Source organism: Gavia stellata, chromosome 2 (genome assembly GCF_030936135.1).
Source record: "Gavia stellata isolate bGavSte3 chromosome 2, bGavSte3.hap2, whole genome shotgun sequence".
NCBI classification, from domain to species: domain Eukaryota; kingdom Metazoa; phylum Chordata; class Aves; order Gaviiformes; family Gaviidae; genus Gavia; species Gavia stellata.
In genome coordinates this window covers 11,051,329-11,074,786 of record NC_082595.1, presented here as the reverse complement: position 1 = coordinate 11,074,786, position 23,458 = coordinate 11,051,329, and the positions used below count along the sequence as shown (strand labels likewise).

The 23,458-nt window shown below is 40.6% G+C and overlaps 1 protein-coding gene across 1 annotated transcript in view; it reads right to left on the bottom strand.

The window, feature by feature from the left end:
- Window positions 1–23,458, bottom strand: part of KCNH1 (potassium voltage-gated channel subfamily H member 1) — a 186,391-nt gene that overhangs the window by 109,259 nt on the left and 53,674 nt on the right. Inside the window, exon 7 of the mRNA XM_059833561.1 lies at window positions 21,946–22,375. Within this exon, the coding sequence (XP_059689544.1) occupies window positions 21,946–22,375 (430 nt within the window). The remainder of the gene's footprint in view (window positions 1–21,945; window positions 22,376–23,458) is intronic.

Below are 23,458 nucleotides of genomic sequence, written 5' to 3'. Positions count from 1 at the left end.
AAGAGAACAAGGAGTCTTCACAGGTTGGAGGAGGAGAGGAAGGGGAGGGACAGGGATGCAAGCCTAAATAAGTAAGAGCAGGATGGAAGAGCAGAAAATGAAATGTAGGTGAGGTTAGGAACGTGGAGTACAAAGCACCATACGATAGCTGAACTGGTGAAAAATACAGGGAGAGTTTAAATGTCCCGTTTTCTGGACAGGCTTGCCGTTACTGATACCAATATCCTCAAAGTCAAAAAGACACACTTCAGTAGCCCTGCAGAGGGAGGAAGTAGCTACACAGTGGTATGGTATGTACAGAGCACAGTAAAAGACGTTCTGTACTAGCAAGATGTGAAGACTTAGAGAGGCAAGGCAGGCAAAGCAGACACACTGAGCAGTTTGCAAAAGGTCACACGGGAGGGTGTGTGACAGAGCTGGGAACTCAGCCCAAACCTGCCAACTCCGGTCCTCTCCCCGATGCACTAGCCCCCACTGGCTCTTGCACTGTATTTGCAGTATTTTTCAGCACTGATAAGATATGGAGCAGGGTTTTTTTCCACCTTTTGCTTTGCCCTTTGCCTATCAGCTTATTTCCTTCGCAGGCCTTAACACCCATTTTCTGTGTCCAGAACCTTGTGCAGCTTCTAGAGGATAACAAGCACTGATTCTCTCTGAACACTTAGTAACCAGCTCCTAGGAGAAAACAGAAACACTGTCTCTGGGTGAATCTCCATTTCTCCAGGAAAAAGAAATCGTACCAAAAACCCGCTTAATGAAGAAACTGTTTCAGTTAGGACGACATTCACTAAGATCAGTAAGTGAAATGCAGCAGTAGTAGGCTGAGCTGTGGCTAACACGCATCCCTAAAAGCTTTGCCTGAAGAGTGTGTCAGCATTGTGACTGCAATGCAAGACACTTTAGACTGTGCAAAGCAGACCAGAGAAACACACTGCCTGTAATAACAAATAGTATGGTGAGAATGTTGTCTTTGCTAGAAGCTAATGAAAATAAATTGCTCTTTTTTTAATATCTTAAAGCAAATACTCTATAATTTTTTTCTCCATTTCTCATTTTTTTCTATTTAGGCAATAAGTCAGAAAGACAAAAGAATAAACACTTTAGAACAAGCCAAGGGGAGCAGACAACATATCCAGAGAGATTATCGCAGAGGGCACTAAAAAGAACAAAAATATTGGGTCCTAACAGTATCCTTCATACAAAGCCTAAGTAAACAGGTTGTCACAAGCAGGGTATGGAAAGGAGGGATAGAGTCCTTTGTGCTACTCTGCAGACTGGCAGAAAAGAACTTGAAGAGCTTCTGCACAGCCACAAGTCTCTAAACAGCATTTCACTTGCCCAAGTTCTCCTCATCACTGTGCCATCAGGGACAGCATCCATCCATCTAGAGATCACTGCTTCACAGTTGGAAGGAGAGGAGATATTGGTTCTTCTGAGTATGCTGCCAGTATCTTGAACCTTTTTTCCTCCCCAGCTGTGTAGATCCATCTTGCTAGGAGCCTTTCCTATTTGACGTTATTTTTCTACCACTGACAAGGCAGAGATGTGAAATCTCAAACAGTTCTAAACGCTACCCCTTCCATGCTTCATATTAGTGTGGTCTGAGGAGGGCACAGGAAAGAGGGAAATTGCTCAGCAAACCATTTTTGACTGGAATGTGTTTTCATGTTCCTAACCCAAGTGCAGGAGGGAGAACACACATATGTATATCACACAGAAGATTCTTAAAGGAAGTCTTTTTATACTTCACCCCACACATCAAGAATATGTTTCTCCTTCCAGATAATGACCCCTGAGATCTGAAAATCTCCAGCAGTTAATGCCCAATCCTGACTCCCTCTGCTGGTACCTGCATACAGTCTCCTCTTCCTCAGCCTTAGAAGAGGAGCAACGTCCTTTACTGTTTCCAACAGCAGTATGGTAGTCGGAATGTGCTGTAACAGCAGTTTCATGAACATTTATAAATATTTTGTGAAGTGTTTGAAAAAATACTTTGGAATGTTTGAGTGTTCATTATCAGGGTTTTTTCCCTTCTGTATTATACTACCCTTGTACTGTCTGATAGACTCATACTTCCAGCTAGACTAAAGTTAGAACAGAATTAAGTTGCAATGAATATAAAACCTTTACTTGCCTTAAATCTGTGGTTTCATACTCCATGCAAAAAGGACAACTGTTAATAAAAGTCTTGAAAAAAATCCACACTTCTTCAACATTAAAATAAGAGTGAAAGCACAGACAAAGCTTTAAATACTAGAAGTTGCAAGCTGGAAATGTGGGAGCTCATTAAAAAAGCACTGCACAAGAATGCACAAGGCAAATGCCATTCAAACTTTTTCTACTCTGAAGTTATTTAACCGTCACAGCAATCACAAGGGGTAAGGCAATGTATAAAGGAATTGGCTTCTGTAGTCTTGCTGCTGTTCAGTCTTCTGGAAAGGTATTCACTGTAAAAGTGCCATCAATTTTAAATGCTTCTCAGTTCTGAAAAGCAATCTTTCTAACCTGAGGCTTGATACTTCAAGCTGCAGAGCACCCTCAGTTGCAACAAGCCAAATGACATGGGGCTTCTGAATGCCCCAAAAGACCAGAACCCCAAAATGGGGGCAAACTGAAGTGATCAGCAAGTAGAAATACTTGTTTTACACACACAAGCTAAATTTGTCCTTTTTATTTTTTTGTCTCACCAATTCCAATAATCCACCATTAAGACAACGTAGTTCCTGCATTAGTTCTTTCTGCTCATTCCCTGAGCATTAAAAGCTAAGCTAGCTGTGCAGTGTCAGGGAATTCTACATTTACATATAATACACATTTGCATGGAACTGCCCACTTTCCTTTTTCACTTCATTTACAGCCACCGACACTGTTCTGCACAGACTGGATGAAAACATGCTACAAAATCAGCATGGAAATTTTTATAGGCATGTAAATTATTACAATTGCTACAAGGCTGTGGACTAACTTTGTAGTAAGTTGTAGCAATTTAAGTACTCAAATTTAAAAGATCTGAGGTATTGTGAAAAAGGTGTAGCAGCATCAATGTTGCCACAGGACTCACTGCAGCAGAGTTACAGGCTTTTCTTGCTAAAGTGTCCATTTCTTCTTTGCTTTCTGTCAGCTAACAGTCCATACAGAAGACCTACATTTCTCCTTGCTTTCAGGAAAGCCACAATCTTGCCCAGCCTTCCCAGCTGTATGTTCAGTGAATTGCTGTGAGGGGACACAAGTGTGGTTGGCTTACAGGTGCTTGGCTGAGCTGAACCTAGCTACCATCTCTGATGTTTAGCTTCTAGGCACAAACCTTTAGTATTGGCTTTATGTGTAACACATCTCATTTCTAAAACTAGTACCATCTCCCCATGTCCACACCTCCTTATCCCTCTAAGGTACTGCCAAAGTACCCCTGAGGAAGGCTGCTCAGTTCAAGAGGAACTAACAGAAACCACCATGTCATTAAATGGTATTCTATCACCAGGCTCCCATTCAACAGCCCAACATTTGCACTGTGTTTGGATTGCTGTTATCTGGTCTAAAAAGTCAGTTCAAAGGCTGGAGCTTTCACACAGATGAACAACTAGACAACATGACGAGTGGGGAAGGAAAGGAGCTTCTTCACTGACCGAGTCCTTCTCTCCCTCACAGGTACTCCAAGAAGAGCATCAGTCAGGCACCCTTCGGCTGACACACTGAACCACTACGCTGACTCTTCTGCAATAAGAATTAACAGCCACTGCAATATCTCTGTGCAGAAGATAAAGGAAAAGCAACCAGAACTGAAGAGTGCAAGATTTAATCTGTGTCTCTGCCGTTATCTGCTTCCAAGAAGTCAAAGATGCTACATTTCTTTTCTACCTTGAAATAAGTTTAAAAAGTGCTTTCCACGGAAAATCCACATCCTTGCTGATTTGCAGCAGACCTCTGCAGACTTTCTAAACAGCAGAAACTCAAAAATTCACTGCTTATTTCACCATGGCTACCAAAGAGGGGAATATCTCATAAAGATCCAAACCAGCACCTTCATTTTCCTATCATGCTATGCCACTGCTGGTTCTGCCAAAGCTGACTATGGAGTTCATTATGGCTCAGCTCCCAAATCCTGCCCCTTTACAAGTCAACAGCTCTCCAAAACAAGCTGTCATGCAAAACAGCTAATTGTACTGGGAAAAAAAAGAAAAACCCTACAGCAGCAAAGCAAGACTTTTTCTCTCAGGGTCTGTGCATCCAGCACAGCATCCATAAGCATAACACAAAGTACACATAGCACCAAAAGGCAAATAGGTGTAAACTAGTATAAAAAGACTCTCTCCCACCACTCTAGAGAAGAGTCATACCTTCGAGAGCTTCAAAGAACAACAGTACAGAAGTTGATCAATGGCATTTAGAGTTTGACAATAGGGTTTTAAAAGAGAAAGTTTAAGACCAAAGGGGAAAAAGTTTGTGCACTGTTGGTGACAATAGCACGCACTCACCACTCAACTCTGCCAACCCAAACCAGCAGGTTTTAGAATGACCCCAACTGAGGGGGAGCCTGAAGGCAAATGATTAAACAGCTGTTGTCCAGGACAAGAGTTTAATTAATGTAATCACACCCATAATTAGGTTAATTGCAGCACAAAGGCATCACCAATTAACTCACAAATTGCCCACATATCTAAAAATCAGTGCCTGAAATGAAGGACACACAGCACTCTCTGGTATCACAGTGGGCTACAGAGGAACACAGCAGAAGGGAATCCACTCCCCAAAAGACGACACAAAGGAGGATGCTTTTAAGGATCTCGGCAAACAAAATGGCACAAAGAGCTCCAACTTTAGACAATACAAAACACACCAACAGGTCACACTTTGCTGACAAACAGACACGCTAACAAACACCTGTGCATAGCAACACAGCTTGGGCAAGGTCTAGCACAGAACTGACTGTGCAGAAAACCATGTCTGTGCTCTTTGAGGCAAGCTTACAAAGAGACAGGTACCAAACATCAGCTTAGCTAACCCAGTAAGTACGTACTGTCCAGTATTTAAAAGTTCACTCTGTTCTTCACCTTTTCCCAGATGTTCCTAAGTTTCACATGTGCCCTGGGCTCTGGCAGCACCACTCCTCTGCCAGACACTACTGCTGCTGCAGCTAGGTTGCCAGCCCATGCTGCTTCTCCCGGTGGGTGCTTCCCAGTAGCATGCTGATGTGGTCAGCCTGCCAGGTTGGGCTGCAGGCACTGGCAGCTAAAGGGTGCCGATAGGTCTTAGCTCATCCTCAGGGCAGTGGCTTTCAGGAGCTAAACCTGCCCATCTTTTCCTGAGTCACACTAAAGTCAGGTATCTCCCTGTCACTTCCATGATTCATTCTCTTGTGATTCATCCAGAGAAGGCAATGCATATAATTTTTATGTCTATTCAGCACTTCTACTGACATTAAACTATGGATATGGCTAGCTCAGTAACTGCATAATCTTGCGTGTCTTTCAAGGCCAGCATTTTCCAATGGGTCGCTATTAAAGATCCTTACGTTGGTATCTTTCTTGAAAGAAGGCTTGAGTTTTTTCTAAGAATTCTCCTCTATGAGTATTCTCTTGCTGCCAAATTTCAATTTCCAGCCCTGCTGTTCTTATATATCTTCTCTGAAGATCAAAATTTCCTTTGTTAAATGGACAAACAACACCCTTGCTCTCAGAAATGGCTGACCTTGATTATCTCAACTTGGAAATTGAAAGATTTAGAAAGTTAGGAACATGAGTCAAATGGAAAATAGAAAGAAAAAAATGTGCAAACAATCCTAATTATAGATGTTGCTACATTTTGTTTGTAATATTATCATGATGGCAGCAGACAGATAATAGCAGTAAAATCAGAAATGGTAGGAAGGACTCAGAACACAAGCAATAACATCAAACACATCATCAGCCTGTGGAAGGCACAAAGCCATCAGTAAAAAAGCTCTTTGTTTTGGGGTTGAGTTTTTTTCCCATTCTAATGGGAAGACACTGGTCCAATCAAGCTGTTTTGAATTGATGATCATAGTTGTTATGCTCTGTTTACTTGTCTGATTGTAATTTTTAAAGTCCACAGTCTGAATTACAGCATACCCAGTGTATTCAACTACACAATGATAAAACACAGAAAGAGCAGAGAGATCACGCAAGGAATACAGAAGCACAGTATGGTTTTGTTGTTGCACAGATATCAGCGCTAAGCTTATCAGCTGACACTGGGAAGGTGCAGTCATCTCTCTCACTAGAGAGACTGCATATCTGCAAGTTGCAGCTCCTTCCTGACAGGACCAGAAAAATTAATACCAGCATTGAAAATGCAGTTGTTTCCACAAATAACTAGGGGGTTTAAGATGGCAGAATTAGCCTATGCTACTAGGCTTCTCCATTAAAGTTTCTCATTCACATTTTCCCCCTCTATTAAAAATACCCTGCTTAGGTGCCATTGACATCTAGGTAAGTACATCATTAACCTGAAAAATCATATACTCTTACACCCATTCCCTGTCTTCCAAGGTCAGGGTTTTCTGGTGGGTCACCAGCAACAGATATTTATAATTCTTAAGACCAGGTTTGTTGGGTTTTTTATAGGTGCTAAGCACTCATAGCTGTATTTTGTGTCAGGGACTTAGCAACATAAAGTCAGGTTTACCGTGTACCAAATCAGGAGTTGAAATACAAATTATCAAGCACCCATGAAAATATTGGTCAAAATAACTTGCCAAGGTTTAACAGAAAAATGATGTGACAGCACACGAAATAGTCTCCAATTCTGTCAACAGGCAATTTTTTGTTTGAACATTCAAAATTGACATAATTTGCAAATCCACCCCAATAACATTATATGAGGAAGAGCAAGTACATTTACAAGCAGGGATTCTGAGTCAATCTCAGAAGAAATCCAACCCTTCAATGAAAGATGTTTTGCCTTCCTTTACTGCAAAAGCTCTCAAAACACTGGCAGCTCCTGCGGGGCCAGAACCTTTGAAACTCCTCCCAGAACGCTTCAGGAACAGCATCGCTGGAGTCAGCAGAGGAGAAATCTGTGCGAAAGTAAAATCTGATCCTTAGGGTAAACAGGTTTTTTTGGATTGTGTGTTGATTATTTCCTTCAGTTGGCACATTTATATGCTGCCCTCTCTCTCCTAGAGGAGAGAACTTTTGACTCATTGAGAACTGGGGCACACAAGAGTAGCTTGCTTTCCCTTCCCACCCTAGATGCAGCTCAGCAGACTCTGGAGAAAACTTACTGGTTTTCAGCTATGATTACAGCTAGTGCTCTTTTTTCACTTTAGATGAATCTACAGCCTGTTGAACTGTGAGAAGGAAGCAATCCTGTAGCATTTAAAATGACCTGCAATTAACGGGCATTTCAAACATCAGGTCATTTGGGAAAGTAGCCCTGCTTTACAGGAATGCAATTGGTCCACCAGGCAAAGGGCGACTGATGGCAAGCTCCTCCAAAGCTGTTAAAACAGAAGTACTACTGTGTAGCTATTGAAGGACAAAACTCTCCTGTTAGCAAGCAGTGTGGAATTTGGCTGTGCAGTCTCAGGCAAACATTACTGCATATCAATCATTTTGTGCCTCACTGCATAGAAAATGGTACAAAACCAGATACTTTCCTCTTAAAAGTATAAAGCAGTACTCTCTGGCAGTATAAGGTTAGAGACAGCAATTACAGGAGGAAAGCAACGCTAGCAGCACACATACACGTGCAAACATAGATTTAAGTTCTTTTTTTTTCTCCACCCATACTGCGTTCTTCTGGGAAGCAGCTTCTTTCACTGCCCATTTACCCAAGATCAATCGAACTCTTCAGCTATCTGCAGTATTACCTTAAAGCCTGGGCCTATAAACCCCTGCCCCCTCCCAAGCCCTACCCAGTCAGTACACTATGTTTTCATATTGTATGGGATATCTGGCGACACCCAACATCAAAAGCTTACAAGAAACATAATCTCTCATTCATGTGCAGCCACCAAATGTTTTCCCAGATTCTTTCCCCACTGCTCTCTACTTTTGACACTATCTCATATTAAATCTCTGCTAAAGAGAGATCACAGCCATGATGTGGCTTACAGAACAGCTGTAGGAAGGAAAACGCTAACTACTATGAGAACGGTATTTATGTCATCAACACTGATTTATGCACATTTGTGCAGACTGTGCAAGGCTAGAAAGTTACTTCTGTTCCTCAGCAGTTCTACCACAGATACTCCCCCAAAGCACCAGGAGAAGATAAGCTTCATAGCAGACTGCTGTCCTTCCCAACCAAAGGCAAACAGCTTGAGAAGTGTGGCTGCACTCAAGCTCCCTTATCTTCCCTGCTTTTCTGAATCTCTTATCTGCCCCACTATTTCACTGGCCACTGTACTGCTGAACTGGACATTTCACTGTGCTATGGACTCTTGCAATCGTACCAGTACTCTATGTACCGAACCATTCATACCTTTCTACTATAGTTGCCTGCTGCATTGTATTTTCCATTTTAACCCAAACTGGTAATGGCTGTGAGTGTTTTTCTCATGTCTGGCTGCCCAATGATACAACACAATGGTCCCATAAAACATTAGACTTCCCTCCAGTCTTCTGTATTATTGAAGTCTGTGTACGAATAAAAAAGAACTCCATCCTGGATCTGAACTACACCCTCATAAGGGAGGTATCTTTTATACTGGCATAATCACGATCAGAATCTCAGACACTTTGTACAGTACAATAATCAAACCTGATAAAATCAGTACAGTCAACTGGCCATATTTACCTCATGCCCCAGCATGCACTCTTCCTCACATAAATAAGTATCTCAAATTCCCTTTTCAAGTCTTTGTCTGCTTCAAAGCATCATGCTTCAAACCATGCTCTTTCAGCCGCAAAGATGGAAGAATGGAAGTATTATTCATCTATTGGACTACAGGCCTGTAACTAGTATGAGGAAACAACCATCTTAAACATGCATCATGTAAGATTCTGGTTTTTGGGAAGCAGTCAAAAAAGAAGTTTAAGAGTTTGAAATGGAAAAAGAAGAAACCTTCATTTCAACTTCAGGTTCTGTTTCTCTGTCTCAAGGCCTGTTCCCCCTTTTGTGCACCCACACACACCCCAGCATGAAAGCAAAAGCAGCAAGGGAAACTCAGTAGCTACATGCTTCCATCTCACACCTGTCAGTGCATTTACTAACAGACCAACAGGAGCCCAAAAAGCAGATGGTCAGCTGTACTGCCCAGAAAGGACAACCTTCTGATGCCATTACTGGAAAACAGGAGCATCCGTCCACTTGGCAGCTTCAAGTCACACCCCAGGAGATGCTTGGCAGTGCCATACAGATCTCTGCCTCGCAGGTACTGCTGTTCCCATACTTCTAAACACAACTGGAGAAGCTTTGATGGATTTGTCTATCATAGTTCTCACAAGGAGTGTGCTGTCTTCTCTTACACCAGCAAGAAAAAAGAAAAAAATCTGACCTGCCTGCCTCTTCCCTTTTCCTGTTTTTTTTTCCAGAAAGCTCCCCTCATGGTCAGACAGCATATTCTAGTGCCATTCCCAGCTTGTACTGGGGACTTACCATGCTCAGGTGCCTCTCAGGAACACCTACACCAATGCAGGCAGCATGGGGAATAAACACAAGGAGCTAGAAAGACTACGTATAGTTACAGGGAGGAGACCTCATTGGGATCATGGACACATGGTGGGATGGTTCACACAACTGAAGCCCTGCAATGGATGGATACAGGCTTTTTAGGCAGGGCAAGCTGGGAGGGGCCTTGCCCTTTGTTTGAGAGAGCAGCTGGATGCATGGAGCTCTGCCTGGGGATGGTTCAGGAGCCAGTCGAGAACTTATGGGTCATGATTAGTGGGTAGACCAACACAGATGCCATTGTAGTAGGTATCTGTAATAACACCTGTTTGCATTTTAGCAGAACTTCAAGCTCAAGTTAAGATTGATGCTCTTTTGAGGGGCAGGTCCTTCCCCACCTCCCTGCATGAAGTCTAAATACATAAGAAGCACAAAGAAGGGAAAATAGGTTATGGGAGGTAACACCACAGGTTACACTTCAGGTACAGGACTCAGGACCCCTGTGTCACACTACAGGGCACTAGCAACTAGATCCCAATGCCTCTTCCAGCCAGCTTCTCGCACAGCTTCCTGTCACTTAAGTTTATTACACACCTGAAGGTTCAAAGCAGTATTAGACATTATTTTCTCTGCCTGAGCAGATCAGAACAACATAATAAGCCAAAGGTAGCACATAACTAGGTCTTCTCCGCCTTTTAGCTGCCCACAGTCAGTGTGGCACCTACATGACACAGTGGTTCTCTCCAAGTGATTTGCCTATTTGGTAATTCCTTTATGATTTTCAAAGGAGGTTGCTAACTTTATGTAGAATAAGGCTCCCTTCCAGAAAAATGCTCATTTTCCCCTCCCACATTCTGTTGCTGTTAGCTCATTATTAACCTGCAGTCAACTTATTTGCCAGGAGTGTGAGAAAGTCAGTTCCTGAAAATTTTAGTTTTGGCATACTTAGTTCCTGATAAAATTGATTTTATAATTTTCCCAGTCATGTGAAGAAAGGCTTTTATGAAGAAAGAATAAGTAGAATCAAAAATATTCAAAACAAAAGGCAATTAAAAGTGAATCAAGAAATCAAAGCCTATTTGCATCTTTGCAATACAGGAAATCACCTTTCTTTCCCCTCCCCCTGCATTTAAATGCACCAAACTGAATGAGAAGCTTAAAGTCCAACAAATATTTACGGAATAAGAAGTTCAAGGAATTACAGCTTATAATAACTTCCCTCTCCAAAACCAAAAGGGACAGAAGAAGGCGAGTTGAGTGTCTTTTCCAGTTTCTTGTTTCTTATGAAATTCTCTCTCTGAAAAAAACCAAAACACAAAACCCAGGATGAAGCTGCTAGTGTGGGATGACAAACCTCAGAGCAGTGACAGGCCCAGAAATGAAGGTTTATACAGGGAAGTGAGAGAGAAGTAGGAGGAAAGAACTGGTGGTCCATTATAGGAAAAAGAACTGGAAATAGGAGAATAGCCACATCAGATTTAAGGTGCACTTCTATGAACTATTCTCAGTGGATACTGGGTTATTTCAAACAACACAAAATCATTGCCAAACCTGTGCGTTTGATGCAAAAGGATGCACTCTGTCCAGGACCACATACACAAAACACCACGGTAGATCTGACCATTAGGAGGTAGAATTCCACTCATTTGCCCTCTGAGTATGAAAGGGGTGAAAGATTTTGAAAAAGGAAAATTAAGATAGGGTTGGTTCAAAATTGGAGCAACTGTGCTACTTCATATTTTACAAAAGTTGTACTAAAAGTACAAACTGTTGATAAGTGATACAACTATAGTAAATAACCTTATGGTTTTCAGAATTCACTTAATGAACTGCCTAGCAGCTCTGAGACTTTTTAAGGTCTTCATGGACCAGGATGATCCAAAAACCCTGGCATTATTTTCCATGCTTTTCTAGTAAAACTTAATTTTACCAGAAAATAACTCACAAAAAATCTCATTCAAGTTCAATTTCAAAGACAGAAATTAATTCTATATCTTAAGTCCAATTTTCTCTCCTTCAATTTGGCCTCTGAACACTTGCAAGATGTTACCAGTCTCCAGCTGCCTCTTATTTTGTAGTGAAAATCCCTCAGGATCTATCCATTAACATTGAAGAACTACCGAACCATGACCATGAATCATCCCACTCACCTGCATGTATCAAGCAACTCATTTTTGCTTTTGAGATGGTGGCAGGGGAGGGCAAGGTTTGCCTATTATCTGACCAGAAGAATTTACTTCTATGCCACCTGGTACAGCTACTGGTTTGATTTCAAAGAAGGAGGAAAAAAAAAGCATTCCCAATTCGTGTTGATGTGAGTAAGAACAGTCAGGCTTTAATACCTCAACTATTTCATTCCTTACCATAAGGCACTTTGGATTTTAGACCCTACTGGCTGTCAAAACACTTTGGTTAGAAGAATACATTTTCTACTTTCCTTCCAGGCAAGAGGGCCTATTAATAAGTTACTTGTCTCCTTCCACATTTTTCACACCAGTTGCAGCAAAAGTTGCTGTACTGTGGATAAAAGATACTGACATATTCACATATATTCGATATTTTCTCAGATCAGAATTTCTTCCATCAGGCTGCTGCTGCTTATGATAGGATACATCTTCGGATAACAACTCAAGTCCAGATCTTGAATATTTCAGAGCTCTCAGCTCCGAGCAATAAACCACATATGACCCACAGCAACATCTACATCCTCTAGACCATTACTTACCATTTTTATAAACTGACAAATCTTTCTTTAAAATACACAACCAGCCAAATGCATTAAAACTCACGGATCTGGCAAGCATAACTAATCCTTATTCATTCTCAAGATGTTATGAGACAGCTCATCTGAGTGGTTAGGGACGTCTCATGATCCATAAACCACTTACCTATTACAGCTAGGTAAGTTGTTTCTACCCCAAAATTTTGTAAGCTACAGCAGATCTGTCTGACTCCAGTAGCAATTAGACAGTAAAATAACTATAGGCACTTCCCTTTCCAACATTAACTTGAGTTAATGATGTTCCTTCAGAATTCAAAACAAGTTGGTTGCACATGCTGATGAAAGTTTGAAAGAGCCAGCACATTTCAGTGTTTTAAATCTGCTCATAGGAAAAAATGTTAGAAACGGCCTAAAGAAAGCAACATTCTGCACTAATAAGCATGTGATATGAAAGACATCAGGTGAAAAAGAGAGACATCCACAGCTGGGATACCTGTTTATTTTCCTTATCCTCCTCATTACTATTACATAATTCAAGGTAAAAATTTAGAAACATTGTGCAACAAAGAGAAAAAAGGCAATTATCTATAACATTACTGTAGTGTGAGCTCTCCCCCACATGCCCAAAAAACCCAAACACTTTACAGCTCTCATCTTCTTTCCTGTCAAACAGAACTATTTTTTCTCCATTTGCATTTACAGTCCTTTCAAAAGTTGTCCAGTGTTTTGGGGAGCAAGATTAAACTGCAGACAGACTGTAAGAACCTTGAGAATTAAAAATTTGCACAAAAATCTCATTCAAAAATTATCCTGATTGGATTTGCATGATACTGACGGTGATTTGGAGTAAAATTTCCAGTCATTGTTTAGCAATTAAGTTCTAGTACGTTCTGAGATAGGGCCATTCCCTAGATCCATTAGGCTGAAGTACAGCCTGAAATTTTTTAAGTCATTAAGGCAAGATGACACATCATAGGGCAATTCATCAGGCATATATATGTGATATAGCTCTGGAATTTTTATCTTCTTTTTTCCCCCCCAACCAAAAGTACATAGCCAATTTACCCTTGCCATTTGAAAATTGCATTTTGCGGGAAATTTAATAGCAATAATTTCATCTAGCTTTAATGTGGTCATATACACTTTAAATAACAAGAAAAAAAATATTGCTTACTCACTTTTACATAGTAAGAAACAACATCTAACACAGAGTTAGTTTGTGTTTCTCCAAGCAGCCCAGGAAGCAAAGTACCACATTAACATACCCCCAAACACCATTCTATTTCTTCTATAAATATTGCTTTGAAGTGTGTTGTGGTGAGGAGATGACTAACCCCATATGAATGGGGCACTCCTCATAAAGCCATGGTCGTTAGCTCAGACAGATTTATTAGAGCATTAGCATTGGCGTTGTGAACCTGAAAAAACCTTCCAGTCCATCTTAGCCTGGAGAAAATGATTTTTGTAAAAGAACCCTATTTACATACGTGTCACCTAAAGCGTGCCCTTTTGCTGGCTTTGACACCAGTGTTTTATGTTTCAGTAGAAACAATCCTTAAAAAATCTGCAGGCCTTGGACGACCCTGTCCAAAGAGGAGGCAACTTTTAAGAGCTACCGTTCAGGGTTTGGAGCTTGCTATGTTGTGAACTCTATCAGCACTGACCGCATCCCTCCAGCATGCCTGTCAGTACTGAATATCAGTGAAGTAACTCTGTATGGGCCAGATGCTCTGGTTCATCAGTGGGTCTGAAAATGCCACCATGACCTGGTGCAGTCCCATGTTTACTGATGAGACATACCGATGGGCTTCACTGAAAACTGCATCCCTTAGGACTCAACTGTCTGAAGGATTGTTTATACAGCTTAAAAGAATGTCGTCTATCCATTTTTTTTTAATCACAATGACTTTGGGGTTTTGGGTTGGAGGGGGGCAGTGTTATTTTTTTGGAGGGTTTTGTTTGGTTTGGTTTGGTTTTTCCTCATTCTTTCTCTTAATAAGAAAAATTGAGGTATTTTCACATTTAGAGATAACCAGACCAAATCCTGCCCTGAGAGCCAAACCCTCCTCCTAACCTACAGAGAAACTCTATTCGGATTTTCTGCTGGCCCTACCTCTTTGCTGAAACTTGGTGTAGCTGAGAAACATATCCATGACAATTCTGGTGGTTCATTCCAATGGAGAAAGCATCCAAGCAAAATTACACTCAGAATTCCCAAACAGTTGCTTAACAATTATAGCAATAACGCACCAGCTCTTCAAACATTATGACTAGCTTCAAACACGAAGTAATAAAGCACAGCAGAGAGGGGTGAGGGAATAGGTCTGGACTGTCCCAACTTTAAAGAAATAAAAATTAAAAAAAAAAAATCCAGGACTTTAAATTAGGAATTACTGGCTTGAGTAGTGTTGCTGGTGGCTAAGATAGATGAGAATGAAAAGCAATGCAAAACTATCAGCCATATGGGAAAGCATGCCAACCGCAACCTCAGTGGCTAGCAAGAAGTCTGTGGCATCTAAGAGACTTTTGTCACCTTGCCAGGGTTAGTGACAAAGAGCAGGTATCCAGGACACCACTTTTGCAAGGCAAGGTTTCTTCTTCCTTTCCCAGCATGTCCCCAAATCAAAACATCGCACTTGCAATAACCATGAATACAGAAAAAGTTGCTTTGAGTTTGAAGTCTCATAGGCCTTTGTGCTCAGCCGGAGTGATATCCTCAGCAAACCTGGCTGGCACTTGGCCCGTGGCTGGCCCTCAGTTTCAGGCCACCAACTTCCAGCAAACCCAATTTCAACATTGCCCCTGCCCCCTGTTCCCTAAAAGGAATACTAGGGGTACACATGCTTCTCTTATCGTTAGATACATGTTTGGTAAGTAGCCACACAGCATGGCCACATCCATTTGCTCTAACAACTGATGAACTGCATTATGAGGGGAAAATCATGCCTCAGAAACATCAAACATGATATGATGCTGCAACGCATCTGTATCTTGTTCAGGTAGTTTGTTAATAACATTCTAGTTTTCATCAGTTTGTCGCTACCCTTGTTCACAAGAGCCTCTGAACACTTCCTACCCTGCTGGGGGTCACCAAAGCACTCTAGTCCTCTGTGAGGCTGTGAAGGAGCAACACTGACCCGTGTGTCATGATACCAGCCACCAACATTTTCTTGTATTTCAGAGAGTTGTTCACATTACTAGGGCAGACTTCTCTTCCTTTCAGCACGAGTGCTGTAAATAAAACTACCTAGTTATGTTTTCAAACTTACTTAATGTTATGTTTTTATGTCTAATGAGAAAGAAGCTATTCACAGACAAAGCTGAACAAAGCTGAGACAGCTACTCCACGCTCCTGGAATCTGTGTCTACCTTAATCAGAGACAGCAGCTGAAGTGCTGCAGGACTGCATGATGCTTGTGTTGCACAAGACCAATGAAGATGAGCATTTTTGATCTCTGGTCTGTTTTGATTAATGAACTCAGTGGCTGAAAATTTATTACAGTATGTGAGCATGCGTGTCCTCGAGTCTGACCTTTTAACTCCTACTTTTGTTCTGTTTCTATGATCCCTCTCACTATCTGGTCTAATTATAATGTTCACAGGGGAATTTATGATTTAGTTTAGCATTCAAACGTGTGCCTTTTCCTTAGTGAACTTCATACTTCGGATGAGTCAAGCCCTGTAGTTTCAAGGAAGTTCCTACCTAACAAGGAGAATTTAGCGTGAACAGGCACCAAAAGCTTGGGATCTTTCAGTGCAACTGAGAACACTAACAAAAGGCTCCCGAAATTATAGATTTTGCTTAGTTGCTCAAAATCCAGATAGGCAAGTATCCATCAGTATCATGGTATGTTAAAAGTGGAAAATGCAAAGCATTTTTAAAACTGTTCATCCCTACTCCACCTGCACAGCAAGGGGATTGCTGACACAGTGCCCAGATATGAAAACTGCAAATGAAAGTCCTGGGGTTTCTGCTATTTCTTAGGAAAAATAAACAATACGCAACCCAACCTGACAGCTTCACTGAACAAAATATACGAGAACTGTTATTTTGAGGCATATGTCTCCACAGGGAAGAAACTAAAAATTGAAATAGCTTTTTTTTCCCCCCCAAGTATTAAAAATGGAAAATATATCTCTTTCCACAGACTCAGACAGCGGTTTTAAACCTGCTTTTATGTAACATCAGCCTCTCTGAAAGATCTGTCTGTAGACATATTCCCTATTAATTAGCAATTTAGTGGCCATCTGTGAAAAGGGATAAGCAAATATGTTTTGATGCATTTAAAATAAAGCTGAGGAGTTAATTGCTTTTACTTCCAGTAGTAACACTCATACTTCTCTCTATATATATACATGCATACAATAAATAAAGTGAGGCAAAACCATGGAGGTCAGTTCATTGACAGATGTGAAGACAGTTTGCTTTACAAAACTATAATTTACCATATGTTCAGGAAAACCCGCTACATAGTAGTATGAATTGTGTATCTTATCAGAAGCATCAAGCCTCCACAGAACAGAAATCCTAACAGCAGCCACTGGGTACTTCATCTCTATTTTAAAGTAATTTGTTCTCCGCAAACAGATGTGCATTATTTGAGGTCAATCAAGAACCTTTTTCACCTACCCACATCCCTCTTTGGTGGAGCTGACCAACGGACCATAGATCCCCAGGGCTACACGATGAGTATGCTGCAGTCCCGCACAAATCTAATTAGGGGTTGCACCTACCCATATCAAAATAACCAACAGTAAAACACTTTCTCCCTGAAAACTGCAGCCACAATGAGGTCAGTAGGACAGCACGCGCAGTCACTGCATTTGAGAGCACAAGAACACCTCCCTGCAGAAGGTTGCCCCAAAGCAGAGACCAGGGCCACTGAGACCAAGCCATGCTTTCTTATACTTTGTCCCAGTGTAAAACCAACCAACCCAGCCAGTCCCACAGGCTCAATACCCACAGACAGCTTATTCACCTCAATCATCCCTTCCCAGTGTCTACACACTGCTAATATGACATACCCACCCTTCCTTCTGCAAGATCACATACCTTAAACTTTTTACTAGGACAACATTTGCACTCAACTCAGCCAAAATTCCCACCGGTCCAGGATAGCTTCACTAACACATCTCTAAATTTTTAATTAAAAGTTACCTGGATTTATTATTTACCATAATGAAAGATTGAATAAAAGAGAAAATGGAAGTGGTCTTACCTACTTTTTTAAACAGCTATCTGACATTATAGTGAAGTACTGTTACTAGTGGTCAATGGGTCTCAAAGAGTTAATGTAACACAAATGTATTTCTACCACAGGATCAGATTTACAGAGGGAGCAAGCAGTGAGTAGAAGGGGATACATCAGTGGCTGAGCAGCAGAGAAAAACAAATTTTGTCTTATGGAACACAGAACATAATTACAGAGTATTAACTCCATGTCTGTGCATAAGCATACTAAACACAAATGGCAGGGACACTAGTTATGAACTGCTTACGCTTTCAAATACCTGTAATAATCAGAGCCCTTTTGACACAAATGTCCTGTTTGGATGTCACCATAGTCCGGTACTGACTGTACCACAAGCCTTTCAGTCAGTTTGCCAGTGGAGAAGACAGCAATACATGTCTTAAAATCACTTGTTTGCACAGTAACGCGTCTCCTGAAACAGAGGCTCAACAGACAACACCCCAAGAGCAAAGAAAAAAGTATTGCTGCTACTCATGACTTTCCTCCCCAGAAACTATTCAAGATACTCAGCCAGTAAATGAAGTAAACCAAAACAAAACTGAAAACAAAGTTTGCTAGAAACAATGACCAGAAAGCCTTGCAAAACTGCGCCACCTGGCAATGCTCTTCAGGGTAGCACACGCCATGTCCAGCCTTCCCCAGAGAGACAAGAACTTTCTCCAAACATGGAGAAAAAACCATATGCTCTCTTCTTCTTCTTTTAAGCATAAGAATATATGTGCGATCTCTCTCTATGTAAACACATATGCTATGTACGTATGTCTATATGCATGTGTATATATATAATGTATTTATTCTTAAGTTCACTGACTAGGGAGAGTTCACACTTCTATAAGCAAATTCTTCCTTTCCCTCCACCTGATGCCAACGTCTGCGCTCCAGGGAAGCAGTCCTTGAGTGCCCCTACTAAACCATGGTGGCATAGCTCATGGAGCAAACTGAAGTCAAGACCATTGACAGCAAAAATCAGAGGGAGGGTGAAAAGGCAGCGCTATGACTCTAAGCTGGATCCAGGAATGAACAAGCACCACACTGTTGTAGTTTCTCGGTCAGCCACGAGTGGGAGGCAAGTGCCCACCGTGCACTGAAGTGGGACCTGCACCCTAACTTTCTGCAGCGTAGCTACACATGCCGTGCAAGGCAGGGGTGAAAATGTCTGCGACCCCCACATGTTGAGCACCATCTCCATTTCAAGAAATTCAGTTTCTTCTACAAATAAAGAGAAGATCAAAATTTCAAAGGTGATCTTGCTAATAAAACTGTGACTGTGGGCTTAGCTGGCCACAGTATTGTTTAACAAGCCACTGTTCTTTTGACACAGCGCTTATTGCTATTCAAAAAAAAAAAAAAAAGACAGAGGATAAAACGCACAAAGGAAATGTTATCATTTTCTTTCCGCTCATGTAAATCTGTCCCCATCAGGCTAATGGAAGTTTTACTATTTATTCACAGGAGGTTAATTGGCCCAAGGGAAAAAAAAATTACTTGCTTATTAAAAATTTCCCAACTATTTAAAGTAAAATTTGTCTGGAATCACTTTGAAATATTAATGCTGGCTGTTACACATTTGTCCCCAAATACTCTTTTTTCTTTTTATTACACTATAGTGGCAGTTTTGGAATCTTAAAACCAATCGTGTTAACATATTGTCTTACTCGACTAAACAAAAACAATAACATCCTCAAAGGAAAAGTGAGAGTGTTGTTTCCATTTCATACAGAAAAGGTTGTAAAATTACTTTACTTATTTCACTGTACTATTTAAATATACAGGTATGTATTTTTGCCTAGACTATACCTAGCCACTTCAAAACCAAGATAAATTCACATAGTTCTTAAAGACTTATCCTTTAGCAGGAAGTAGTTAATGGAGTGATATGTTTGAGGTTGGACTCAGCAAATCCCACCTATCTTCAGTTGGAGTTTTAGATAGTCAAAAAATTAGGCTCCCTCTGCATCCTTCATGGAAAGAAAATGGCATTCCCTGTGCTACTGAAAGATAGCAGTAGCTTTTGAGAATGTGTCACTAGCTAGGTGCTAAAATAAATGCAGTGTTAATGGCAAAGTATAAATGAGAAATCATATACCCTTTCCTTTTATTAGTGGGCAGTAACACGTCAGCAGAACTGATTTGAAATTACTTATTTCTGATGCTTTGGACATCCACAGCCTCTATCAATCCCATGTGCAAATCTATGTGATCTGACATCTGCAAAATGAGGACCACAACAGGAACATGTAGCCACCAACTGTGATATAAGTGAGTAGCTCAGCTCATAACAAACACGTTACTTGGCCAGGGACAAATATGAATTTCTGAGTGATGTACAAAAGCTTTCACCAGGAAACTTCTTTTCCCTCCCCCACATCTATCCCCCACTTCTATCCCCCATACATTTGCTACGTACCTTTCAGGTTCCCAACAGATCAGACAAAATTCTTATAAAATAGCCCTAGTTCAAGCTCAGCTCTATCAATGTTTGAGAGCTTAATTCTACAGGCAAAATAGGGTTATTTTAACATAAAATTTTATGGTGGAAGAATGTCTGTCAACAATTAAGCTCTAAATAGCTGCAAACTAAACAAATCAGTCTTGTTCCTCCCATCTTGAGGAATGACCACAGCTCAAAACTTCAGCATGTTAAAAGCAATCAAGACTCTACAAAAAACAGAGGTAAACTCAAAGATCGGATTACTTAGATGCCATTCCCACAAACACATATTATGAATAGTCCTAATGGTTTCCAAGCAGTTGTTCACAGAATAAAGGTGCTTAGATACACAGACAGTTATAGGGTTAGAAATGTAAGATTACAGAAGTCCAAATACAAACAGAATTGTTTCTCTCAAATGTGACTGCATTCACAAGATTTAAAATTACCAGAACACTTATTTTTTACAACTTGCTGAAATTAAAGTTCATTTCAGAATTCAGAGCAGGTATCTATCAACATTAATCTTGCATAAATTCAGTTTCTTTCCACGACATTTTCATATGAAGCAGGTACAACTCCAAAATATCCCCATGTACATTCTTGATTTTATGAAGGTTATGTTCATTCAGTATTCATAGTACTAAATAATAATATTGAATAATACTAGCTATTCTTGTCTAGCTAGTATCATGAGCATAACCCAATGAACAATAAGCCAAAGGTCAGGATTAAACAGGTACCTTCATCAGGAAATATGTTTGGAAGCCTGTTTTGTACCACACTGCTGCATTGTCTAATGCACCTTCTCACAAGGAAACCACATAACTGGCTCCAAGTTTCATAAATTTCCCTTCTGCTACACAGGTGTTTTAATAGGATGATGGGGCTCTTAGCAGTGTAAAAAGCTAGAAGAGCAAAATTAATATTTTTTATAGCTGAAATATCCCAATCCTTATGTGATCAAGAATGCTTGTCTTTATACTTCTTCTCACTAAACTTCAGCCTGCTTAATACTGCACACATAATCTCAGTATGTAATTTCATTGTTGCTGTAAAATGACACACACATCAGAATCAAAGCTTCACGTTTCTATCATAACAGGCACCGTGCTGTTAATGGAGTTTTATTATATATTTTCTTTTCATTTTCTGCTTAGCGAGGATTGACTTTTTTCTCCTCTAGATGTAATATTACCATAGAGAAGCTTCTCTCTCCATACAATGATATGCTCTTCCATGTACAAAGTAGAATTTTTTTTCCTTATTTTGGTTCAGATTCCACCTTTATCTAGAAAAACATGACCTAGTTTAACGGTGGCCACCGTATGGCTCTTAACTCCAAGCAGCTCTCAAGGCATTTTGATTGCAAATCCTGCATTGAAGTGACATAACATGGCCAAAAGCTGGACAGCTTGGCAATATGAATCCCTTGTGACAAGGAAATGTGAGCCAGAGGTGCCCAAGGCCAATATCATCCCAGCTGCTTTAGGATCTGACTGTATGCTCAGCCCACAGTGGAGTTTGTGGTGTCTAGAAAGCTACTGTTCTCTCTCCCTTATGAGATGCTCTTGGACCTCCTCCCACTCACCGACCCACTTGTCCAATATATACAGCTCTCAGACATACAAAGGTTTTGCCACATACGAAATGGAGGCACAAACGTTGTCTGTGCCCACTCTGGTGTGTTAATTTTTAATACTTCAGGCTTTACACATGAGAATATTGAAAGGATATTGACAGAATATTGCTTCCAAAATGACTGAGTTTTTGCTAGTCACAGCAATACTCCCACTTCTGATTTTATAACTAACCAGTAAGAAAGTGTGTAATAACTATATTGCCACCAAAAATATTTTAAGATGAATAATAATATTTGACATAATTCCAGATGTTCTTATGATATCAGTATTCATGACACACGGCTATTTGGCATTGTGTGTGTGAGAGACAGAATCTCTAATACTTACAGCCAATCATCATCATAGCAACAGCAAAGATCTTCTCCCCATCTGTAGTTGGAGCGATGTTCCCAAATCCAACACTGGTGAGGCTGGTCATCGTAAAATACAACGAGGAGATGTAGACTGAATCTTTGCTTGGCCCACCTTCCCATTTTCCAAAGCCCGATGAGTTAAAGCGGTAAGGTGTTCCTATTGACATCCCCAGCTGATAGAGCCAGCTCTCAGTTCGGATCGTGTTTGTATCCTCATCAATAACTTCATAGTCTCCTATGCTGTACCAAATGCAGGCCAACCAGTGTGCTGCAAGACCAAACACGCACACCAGCAGAACCAAGACTGCTGCTCCGTATTCAATGTAGTGGTCCAACTTCCGAGCTACGCGACCCAGACGAAGTAGCCTGACCACTTTAAGCGAACTGAAGAGGCTACTGATGCCCTAGGAGGATAAAGCACAGTAACCATTAGAATTTAATATTAAAGCAACAATATTCATAACTGTGGTTTCCAAAGACACGAGGTGATCCATCACAAATAGATGGTCAACAGATAACACCTGAAAAGAAAGACTGTGAAACATGAAAAGGTTAGTGACCCTTTTCAAGGACAGACATATGAACTCTTGTCTTCATCCACTAACATTTTGTGGGTTGCTCTCTGAACTCCCCTTTCAGATGGTTTAAATAGGTCTACAGATACGTTTGTAAAGGCTTCAAATGACAGACTATTTATTGCACGTCCAGTTGTGCAAGTAGACCACCCCTGAGCATCCTGATGCTACTTTAGGCTTACTGAAAATAAATGTGGAAGTCACTGACCATTAAACTATACAAATCTAATGTTGAGAGGAACATCACCAGACACCTATTGAATTCACTCCAGCGTCTGGAGTCATGAACCTCTTATGGCTATTCTTGACTTCCTTACAATCCTGGGCAACGCATGTCCTCTCATGTCTCAGATATAACACAGCTTGCAGTATTTAGCTCAAACGTACCAGGAAGATAAATAAGGAAGGCCAAAAAATACTGGAAGTACTTGGTGATTTGTAATTTTTCAGTGTAACACGGCATTTCCTATTACTTTACTTCCATATAAGAATTCACACATTGATAATAAGTCCTCTGACATTTCTCACATAGACTACACCAAACTTAACTATTTCAGATATCTCCCTGTCTAATTCCCACATCATATTCTTTTTATGACAGCTTTGTTATCAGTGTAGTATTTCTGTGCTGATACTAATACGGCTTCCATAAAGCATGTAGGATTCCATAAGCCAGCATGTAGGATTTTGTATTGTTAACTTTTAGAAAGATTTGCAATCCCATGCGCAATAAGTTAAATAAAAAAATTCAAAGCCATTTGGGGCACTAGAAGATCTGAATAGCCTTTCATAAAAAATCCTTTCTTCTTTTTTCTACTCCCTCTTATCAAGACTGTTTCATACATAGAAGTCTGATTAAAATTTAAGCAGACTGGTTTAATGAGTATTTCTGGAAATGCATAATTGCATACT